Source organism: Ranitomeya variabilis, chromosome 4 (assembly GCF_051348905.1).
Source record: "Ranitomeya variabilis isolate aRanVar5 chromosome 4, aRanVar5.hap1, whole genome shotgun sequence".
NCBI lineage: Eukaryota > Metazoa > Chordata > Amphibia > Anura > Dendrobatidae > Ranitomeya > Ranitomeya variabilis.
Genome location: NC_135235.1, coordinates 291416808 through 291427630, shown reverse-complemented (window position 1 = coordinate 291427630; position 10823 = coordinate 291416808). Strand labels below are relative to the sequence as shown.

At 46.4% G+C, this 10823-nt stretch overlaps 1 protein-coding gene across 1 annotated transcript in view; it reads right to left on the bottom strand.

The window, feature by feature from the left end:
• C4H1orf50 (chromosome 4 C1orf50 homolog) overlaps nucleotides 1-10823 on the bottom strand; it is a 124096-nt gene that overhangs the window by 10777 nt on the left and 102496 nt on the right. Inside the window, exon 2 of the mRNA XM_077250184.1 lies at nucleotides 232-418. Within this exon, the coding sequence (XP_077106299.1) occupies nucleotides 232-262 (31 nt within the window). The 5' untranslated portion in view covers nucleotides 263-418. The remainder of the gene's footprint in view (nucleotides 1-231; nucleotides 419-10823) is intronic.

The following is a 10823-nucleotide window of genomic DNA, read 5'->3' as shown; positions in this document are numbered from 1 at the left end:
GGTGGAGTCTCAGGGGCGCGCCTGGTCAGTGCAGGTATCAGCAGTCGGACCCCCTAATACTGAGGACAGGCGATAAAGGGGTGGTCCAGAGAAAACAAGTGACGTGACATACCTTGTAGATGTGCAGTTATCATATATACAAGCAGTGCTGGCTGCAGCCTGTGTATAGTGCCAGTCACACGAGTATACTGTATATAATGTATGTCCCCATACACACAGTGAAGCTGGTACCTGTAGTGACATGCTGGCTGCGGCTCTCCATGCCTCCCGTCCTGCGCTCGCTGCTCTTTCCTCCTCAGTGTGAACGCTCCAGCTGACCCCACTGCCTGCTGGGAATCCTGAAACCTCGGCAGCCATCTTTGATTAGGGCAACCAGACAATCCATATCCCATTAAACTGCCCCAAATTTATCCTCCACCTGAGAACGAATAGTTCACATTTAACTAAAGATTTGAAAATCACCGACGTTATAATATTTTGCTATTTTTGCCAATATTAAAAATGTAATTTCTTACGTGAGGTAAGGTTAGAGGGTGTGTGACCACGTGACGTATGAGGAGTGCGACGTCAGAAGGTCGTGTGACATGCTTAAGTCATGTGACTATTGAGAGCCCTGAGCTTTGGAACGCTGTGCAGACAGAGGAGAGGAGGGGGGGATGGACCGTGTGCGGTGTGCAGGGGGGGGGGATGGACCGTGCACGGTGTGTGGGGGGGGATGGACCGTGCACGGTGTGTGGGGGGGGATGGACCGTGCACGGTGTGTGTGCGGGGGGGATGGACTGTGCATGGTGTGCGGGGGGGGGGGATGGACCGTGCACGGTGTGTGTGCGGGGGGGATGGACTGTGCATGGTGTGCGGGGGGGATGATGGACCGTGCACGGTGTGTGTGCGGGGGGGATGATGGACCGTGCACGGTGTGTGTGGGGGGGATGGACCGTGCATGGTGTGCGGGGGGGATGATGGACCGTGCACGGTGTGTGTGGGGGGGATGGACCGTGCACGGTGTGTGTGGGGGGGATGGACCGTGCACGGTGTGTGAGGAGATCATTGATCTTTGCATGCTTGTTTTCTTTACATTTTACGCAGTGGCCCACATTTTGGGGAATTGTGCTTACATGTTCCCCTTAGCTGCCTGGAATGGCATAGTCTGCCCTAAATCAGCGGTCCGTTTACCTTTAACCCCTTCTTCCCAGACCATAACTATTTTTTTTCATTTTTTTTCATCCACACAGCCGCATGACAGCTTGGTTTTTTTTGCGGGACGATTTGTACTTTTGTTGTTAATGCCAAATGCAGATTTGCCTGACACGGGGGAGTCCTGACAGTGTGCGCATTGTACTAACGACTACCCAGAGGGTAAAGAGACCTCATTTAAGGGATTTGTAATTAAGGGTATGTGCACACGTCAGGATTTTCTCAGGATTTTCCCTCAGGTTTTGTAGCCAAAACCAGGAGTGGGTGATAAATGCAGAAGTGGAGCATATGTTTCTATTATCCTTTTCCTCTAATTGTTCCACTCCTGGTTTTGGCTTCAAATCCTGATGAAAAATCCTGACCAAATCCTGACGTGTGCACATAGCCTAAAACTTGACTTTTATTCTGATCAATATATGCTGTGCAATAGATTCTAATAGTTTCCCATCAGTAACATTATTATCTAAATGGCTATTATTTCCCCTAACTAGATTAATGGCTGCAGAGCACTAGATAGTGTCTCTTTATAAGGATATATGTAGTAATAATTGTTACATGCAGAACCACAGAAGCTAATTAAGATTGACTCCCTAGCCTCTGACATGTTTCCTCTAAACGGTCTTCATCAGGGGTCCGAGCCAAGTTCTCCTGATGAAGCCTGTTTAGGCGAAACATGTCAGCGAGGCTAAATAGTGATTTCACATTCATCTTCTTAGACTAGAAAACCTAATTAACCTTAATTCACAGAATGTCTAGTATGTTAGTCCACTAGGATCGCTCATCACGTGGGTACAGATGAGAAAATTGATTATGAATGACCCCTGGCAGCCTGGGCAGTATTCGTTGTAATGTAATAGTGCACATGGGTTCTGATCTTGGGATGACTCAACCTTTGAGTTATGTGGGAAAGACAGGCCAAAGCTTGTAGGAGACATTGTATGAGGAGATGATCGCTGCCTCTGTAGCACGGGTCACATTTTACAGAAGTGTAATAACCGGCAGGAGACGGGCCTCTGACCCGGAGATCACCGCTGCAATTACTCTGGCTGAATGGAGTCATTCATTAACTAATGGCAGTTAGTGACATGCATGCAGAATAGCAAACCTCCATTGCAAAAATTAGCATTATTGTATGACATTTTAATAAATATTTTTGCTGTTTTTAATTATTAAGAAACGTTTTTCAGCTTTTTTTTTTTAGTTTGTCAGTGCTGCTTTTGATGGATATTGTTATGATTATATATCACTTTGGCCGATTATTGTATTATCTAACAGCTAAAATACCATCTTGTACTTCACAACACTAAAATCTGTTTTTCACTTGTCTGTGTCATGATGTCACAAGACTATTTTCAAGCTATATTAGACAGATTGGTATATAAAATGAAAGACTTAGGACTAGGGAAAATAGATCCTGCATTGAGCCGGGGGTTGGTCACGATGACCCTTGGGGTCCCTTCCAACTCTAACGTTCTATGATGTGTAACTTGGCTAACATCAGGCTTTGCTATAGGAAACAGAGGGTAGTTATTAATGGAACCCATCCTCATTGGATCACAGTTAATAGTAGGATACCATAGGGGTCAGTATTGGGCCCTCTTCTTTTTAAACTATTTATTAATGCCCTTGTAGAGGGTTTACAGGAAACATTTGCAACTCTGTGTTGAGGTAAGTTGCAGGTAGATCCCGTAGGAAATCATTAGATGCAATGTCCCCATGAGACATCATGGTCTCGATGTTGCAGGACACATTTTGCTGTGTAGCCCAAGTCTAGTACCAAGGCCGTTTCTTATAATTATGCCATTGAGCTGTTTAGTTTTGGGTTAGGAGAAACTGCGGTCAGTCTCTATATCACAGTCAGTCCTCGGAAAGTGATTTACGGATGTGTGATGACTGGGACCCCCGAAGAGCACGGACTGAAAGCCAACATCTGTGGGATGGCCTGTACTGTACAATAATCTTTTGAGATTACTCATGTTCACATATCAATTTTTCTAAAAGGAGGCACATGGTTTTGTTTTTTTCTTCTGTGATAGAAGAATAATTCTTTCTTCTGTGATAGAAGAATAATTTGCAGACCCCTGTATAAAATCAGAAGCCTATGGAGGGACCACTACAGGTGCTGTATTAGGACTCTGCGGACCTCTGGCCATGTGCAGCTCTTGTCCACATGTATAAACGTATCTGTTTATAAGAAAAAACTGATGTAAATGATATTCGCAGCAGGAAACCATTATAATCTCCGAGTACTAAACCCGGACCCATAATGAGAATAGCAGATCCCACAACAGAAGATTGTTGGCATTTTTTTCACGGCATAAAGAAGAATAGAATAAGCAGTGAAAACAACACAGCTGTAATAAAGATATATGACGTTTTACATTTGCTGAATGTTCTGTTTAGATAAACAGGTGAGAATCTGCTCAGCACTGAAAACTCTTTTAGGCTACGTTCACACGATCCGTTTTTTGCTGCGGATCCGTAGCGGAATTGCAGCTACGGATCCGCAGCCGTTTTCCATGCAGGGTACAGTACAATGTTACCCTATGGAAAACAAAACCCGCTGTGCCGACGATCCTTTTTTTCGCTGGAAAATCCGCGCGGATTTGCCAACGGAAAAAAGAAGTACCATGTCAATTCTTTCAGCGGATTCCGCTGCGGGTTTCCAACAGCACCAATAGGAAACTGCAGTTGGAAACCCGCAGTGGAATCCGCAGAAGAAAAAGGACACAAATCCGCCGAGAGAAGCACCGCCGTTTTCCACTGCGGATTTCCCCGAAAAAGGACCGGAAAAATCCGCAGTGAAAAACGGATCGTGTGAACGTAGCCTTAGGCCCTGTTCACACGTTGTGTTTTCGCTGCGTGTTTTTTTTTTTGTGTGTGTAAATTTTAAGCTGCGTTTTACAGCACCAGCAAAAGCTATGAGATTTCCTAAATGGGCCCCCTTACCCTTTGGGCCCCTGTGTTGTCGTGATATGTACGCCCCTGGGTATAAGGGCAGGTACAAAGGGCTCTTAAGTGCATGGAGGATGAGGAAACAGATGAAAGAAGGGACCAGATTTTTAGGAAAGTTTTAGAAGGGAGATCAGGGAATACTTAGATTAGTCAGGTGAGATATTAGGCCAGTCTAAGGCTCTTGTAGGCGGCTGTATTTTCAGCCCAAGTGCCGTCCGACAAAACATCAGATTGTACTCACACCAATGTTAGTCTGTGAGACCGTACACATGTCCAATTTTTTTCCTCGTACCAATTCTGTCCGAGGAAAAAATCGCAGCATGCACGAGTTTGATCTGATTTTCGGATCATACTTGTCCATACAAGTCACTGAGTCTGTGGAAGCCATCTGACTGCACTTGGATGACATCTGAGTGCAATCCTATTTCCACGGATTGACACAATGGAGAAGGTGAAGACTTTTTTTTTTTCATCTCATCGGAGAGAATCGGAGCACACTCTGGTCAGAATGTGATATTTATAATTGACCCGATTTTCTAAGAATAGAGAAAACACATTGGTTGTACTCTAGTCTAAAGGGATGTGTTTTTAGAGCACGCTTAAAACTGTGGATACTGGGAATTAACTGGAGCACAAAAGATGAGGAAGGAGATATAGAGAGGTGCAAATTTGTGGAGCGACTTTGAGGTGTGAGTGAAAAGTTTATCTTGGACTCTAGCAGATGGCCAACCAGTGTAATGACTGGCACATGGTAGAGGCATCAGTGTAACAGCTGGACAGAAATGTAACAGACTGCAGCCTTCAGGATGGATTGGCAAGGGGAGGGTTTAGTAAGAGGGAGACCAATAAGTAGAGAGTTTTATAGCCCAGACAAGAATGAATAAGAGCGACGGCGTTTTTGTAGAGTCAAAAGTAAGAAAAGGTCAGATTGTAGAGATGTTTTTGAAGTGTAGGTGACATGAGCGGGTGAGGGGAGTGATCGGATGTAGGGAATGAAGGAAAGATGAGTCAAATATGACCCCAAGACAGCGGGCATGTTGCTGGGTAATAATGGTAGAACCACACACAAAACACGGAAATTGCAATATCGGGTACAGGTAGGTTAATAGAGAGAGGACACACAAGGAGTTCAGTAGTGTGTCTTCCTCTCATACTTCAAACATGCATCAATCACACCTATCCTCAAAAAGCCCTCCCTCGTCCCATCCTCTGTGTCCAGCTAGCGCCCAATATCACTTCTCCCCTATGCCTCAAAACTACTGGAACAGCATGTCCATCTTGAACTGTCCTCCCACCTCTTCTCCTGCTCCCTCTTTGACCAGTTACAATCTGGTTTCCGACCCTATCACTCAACTGAAACTGCCCTAACTAAAGTCACCAATGACCTACTAACCTCCAAGAGCAAGCGACACTACTTTGCCCTCCTCCTCCTGGACCTGTCTTCTGCCTTTGACACTGTGGACCACTCCCTTCTGCTACAGATTCTCTCATCTCTTGGCATCACAGACTTGGCCCTATCCTGGATCTCATCATATCTAAGGGTACCGTTACACTAAACGATTTACCAACGATCACGACCAGCGATACGACCTGGCCATGATCGTTGGTAAGTCGTTGTGTGGTCGCTGGAGAGCTGTCACACAGACAGCTCTCCAGCGACCAACTATGCCGAAGTCTCCGGGTAATCATGGTAAACATCAAGTTACTAAGTGCAGGGCCGCGCTTAGTAACCCGATGTTTACCCTGGTTACCATTGTAAATGTAAAAAAAAAAAAAACACTACATACTTACATTCCGGTGTCTGCCACGTCCCTCGCCGTCTGCTTCCCGCACTGACTGTGTCAGTGCCAGCCGTAAAGCACAGCACAGCGGTGACGTCACCGCTGTGCTCTGCTTTTACTTTACGGCCGGCGCTCACAGTCAGTGCGGGAAGCCGCCGGCGAGGGACCTGACAGGCACCGGAATGTAAGTATGTACTGTTGTTTTTTTTTACATTTACAATGGTAAACATCGGGTTACTAAGCGCGGCCCTGCGCTTAGTAACCCGATGTTTACCCTGGTTACAAGCGAACACATCGCTGGATCGGTGTCACACACACCGATCCAGCGATGACAGCGGGTGATCCAGCGACGAAAGAAAGTTTCAAACGATCTGCTACGACGTACGATTCTCAGCGGGGTCTCTGATCGCAGTAGTGTGTCAGACACAGCGAGATCGTATGTATATTGCTGGAACGTCACGGATCGTGCCGTCATAGCAACCAAAGTGCCACTGTGAGACGGTACCCTAACAGACCGGACATTCAGTGTCTCCCTCCCCCACACCACCTCCTCATCTCGCCCCCTATCTGTCGGTGTTCCTCAAGGCTCTGTTCTAGGACCCCTACTCTTCTCCATCTACACCTTCGGCCTGGGACATCTCATAGAATCCCACGGTTTACAATATCATCTCTACGCTGATGACACACAGATCTACCTATCTGGACCGGACCTCACTTCCTTACTGACCAAAATCCCGCACTCTGTCTGTCTGCTATTTCATCCTTCTTTTCTGCTTGTATTCTAAAACTGAACATGGACAAAACAGAATTCATCATCTTTCCCCATCTCACTCTATCCCTCCACCTGACCTATCCATCAATGTCAATGGCTGCTCCCTTTCCCTGGTCCCGCACGCTCTGTGCCTCAGGGTGATCTTTGACTCTACCCTCTCTTTCAAGCCACATATCCAAGCCCTTGCCTCCTCTTGCTGATTCCAACTCAAAAAATTTCCCTGATCCGTGCATTCCTTGACCATGAAACCACAAAAACACTAGTGCATGCCCTTATCATCTCCCGCCTCGACTACTGCACCCTCCTACTCTCTGGCCTCCCCTCTAGCACTCTGGCACCACTCCAATCCATCCTACACTCTGCTGCCCGACTAATGCACCTGTCTCCCCGTTATTCCCCAGCCTCTCCTCTCTGCCAGGCCCTTCATTGGCTTCCTATTGCCCAGAGGCTACAGTTCGGAACACTAACAATGACATACAAAGCCATCCACAACCTGACTCCTCCATACATCTGTGACATGGTCTCCCGTTACCTACCTACACGCAACCTTCTATCGTGTCATGATCTCCTCTACTCCTCTCTCATCTCTTCCTCCCACAACCGCATCCAAGACTTCTCCCGTGCTTCCCCCATACTCTGGAACTCTCTACCCCAACACATCAGACTCTCGCCTACCACGGAAACCTTCAAAAGGAACCTGAAGACCTACCTCTTACGACAAGCCTATAGCCTGCAGTGATCCCCAGTCTACTGAACCGCCACATGACCAGCTCTACCCTCACCTAGTGTATCCTCACCCATCCCCTGTAGACTGTGAGCCCTTGCGGGCAGGGTCCTCTCTCCTCCTGTACTTGTGTGTCTTGTTTTACTCATGTTTATTGTACTTGTCTATATTCGCCCCATTCACATGTAAAGCGCTATGGAATAAATGGCACTATAAAAATGTATAATAATAATAGTGAGGAGCGAATGAGCCAAACAATCTCTGCATATGTTACCGTCGAACAGCCACGAGCCGTGCAGCTGCGGGGTCTTGGACATATTTATCCACGCACGCCGAAGTCACTCGGTTAGCACCCGAGCATGCTCAGATAACACCTTATCCCAGCACGTTCGCTCATCACTTGAGTTCAGTTTTGTAGAGATTCAATTTCAGATAGAAGGAGGACATGATGTTAGAGACAGCAGAAAGGCAATCACTGGTGTTTTGTAGTAATGCAGGAGTGATGTCAGGAGAAGAGGTGTTTAATTGGGTGTCATCAGCACAGAGATGGTACTGAAAACTGAATCTACTGATGGTTTGTCCTATAGAGGCAGTATATAAGTAGATATGGGCGGTCTTGGATTTTCTGGTCCGGCAGGTTTGGACAAACAGAAAAAAGTTCTGGTTCAGGTACCAGAACAGAACCCGGACCCCATTCACTTGAATGGGGGGCCCGAACATCCAGTGTTTGTAACGCTGTCATATGCATGAAAATCATCACTGTCAAATATTTGTGGGGCTGATGCCACTTTTGTATTGTGTCTATAAGACACCTTTCCGTTACTAAGGCCTCTTTCACACTTCCATTTTTTACAATCAGTTACAATCCGTCAAAATGTTGAAAAGACGGATCCTGTGCAGATTGTAAAAAACGGATGCACTAGATCAGTTTTTTTGACGGATCTGTAGCGTTTTCCAAGCGATCTGTAGCATCGCTTGGAAAACTGATTGACAGGTTGGTCACACTTGTCAAACATAGTGCCAACTTTTTACTATTGATGCTGCCTATGCAGCATCAATAGTAAAAAGATATGTTAAAAATAATTTAAAAAAATAAAAAATCTTGATATTCTCACCTTCCGACGTCCCTCGCAGCCTTCCCGATGCTCATGACGCTCGCGATGCTCCCGTTCCCAGTAATGCCTTGCGAAATGACCCGATGACGTAGCGGTCTCGCAAGACGGCTACGTCATCTGGGGTCATTGCCGCAATGCACGCCCCCTCCCCATAGGCAGACTCTATAGTATACTGCACACACACCCTCCCCATAGGCAGACTCTATAGTATACTTCACACACCCCCTCTCCATAGGCAGACCCAATAGTATACTGCACACACACCCTCCCCATAGGCAGACTTTATAGTATACTGTACACACCCCCTCCCCATAGGCAAACCCTATAGTATACTGTACACACACCCTCCCCATAGGCAGACTCTAATAGAGTCTGCCTAAGGGTAGGGTGTGTGCAGTATACCATAGAGTCACTCTATGGTATACTGCACACACCCTACCCATAGGCAGACCCTATAGTATATTGCACACACACCCTCCCCATAATTAGACTATAGTATACTGCACATCCCCCCTCCCCATAGGCAGACTCTATAGTATACTGCACACACCCCCTCCCCATAGGCAGACTATAGTATACTGCACATACCCTCCCCATAGGCAGACCCTATAGTATATTGCACACCCTACTCCTCATAGGCAGACTCTATAGTATACTGCACATCCCCCTTCCCCATAGGCAGTCTCTATAGTATACTGCACACACCCTCCCTATAGGCAGACTCTATAGTATACTGCACATCCCCCCTCCCCATAGGCAGTCTCTATAGTATACTGCACACACCCTTCCCATAGGCAGGCTCTATAGTATACTGCACACACCCCCTCCCCATAGGCAGACTATAGTATACTGCACACCCACCCTCCCCATAGGCAGACCCTATAGTATACTGCACATCCCCCCTCCCCATAGGCAGTCTCTATAGTATACTGCACACACCCTCCCCATAGGCAGTCTCTATAGTATACTGCACACACCCTCCTCATAGGCAGACTCTATAGTATACTGCATACACACCCTCCCCATAAGCAGACTCTATAGTATACTGCACATCCCCCCTCCCCATAGGCAGTCTATAGTATACTGCACACACCCCCTCCCCATAGGCAGACCCTATAGTATACTGCACACACACCCTCCCCATAGGCAGACTATGGTATACTGCATACACCCTACCCATAGGCAGACCCTATAGTATACTGCACACACCCTGCCCATAGTTAGACTCTATAGTATACTGCATATCACCCCTCATCCTAGGCAGACCCTATAGTATACTGTACACACCCCCTCCCCATAGGCAGACTCTTTAGTATACTGGACACACTCTCCCCATAGGCAGACCCTATAGTATATTGCACACCCTCCTCCCCATAGGCAGACAGTCAGACTCTATATAATATAAAGTGCCCCATAAAAACAATAAATCCAATACTCACCTTCTTCCTCCTGGTCCCTCCGCTGCTCTGAGCGCCTGCACACCTCCGGACAGCGGGCGCCAAACAGTGACGTCATCGCTCCAGCTGTCAGGGTCGGTGATGTCAGACGCTGAGAGGAGGATGATGGGAGAGGGAGCATAACACTCCTTCTCTCATCAATGAAGTCAGCTGTAGCAGCTGCATCTCACCCCGACGCGCGTCTCACCTATTCTTCTGGGGGTGTCCCCAGAAGACAAATAGGCTAAACGCGCGTTGGGGTGAGACACAGATGCATTGACACTTCACACAGGTATTAGTATGTGACTCCATGCACCTTATATTTTCAAAATAGACTAGCACTATGCACATAGACACTTTAGTATACTATATTTATTGATGACTATTGTAGATTGTCACTAGGGTGTACCATTTAATTTGTACAAATGGCACCTTGATCTATATTAGACTGGATTTGAATATTTGTTTTATGGTTACCATTTGATTATAATACCTATTATGGTACATACCTGTATGTGAATTAGTGTGTCATTCTGCTGTTGGTTGTTAGTCGTTTTGTTGAGGCATCCATTATATACTGTTAACACGATTTTATGGATATGTATTTGAAATAAACTTTATCAATTGTTTTACATACCCTTCATGGGCCTTTATTGGTTCTAAGGAACATCTGAGAACCGCTGGTGACTGAGCTGCTGCGAGTGCAGCGTCAGAGACCAGTGGCGACGTCATCGACGTAAAAAATTGGGGCGGATCCCACGCTGTTTTTTAAAATTATTTAACTAAAAAAACATCATGGCGACCCCTCTATCTATATCTATATATATAATTGTCTAAGGGTTTTTC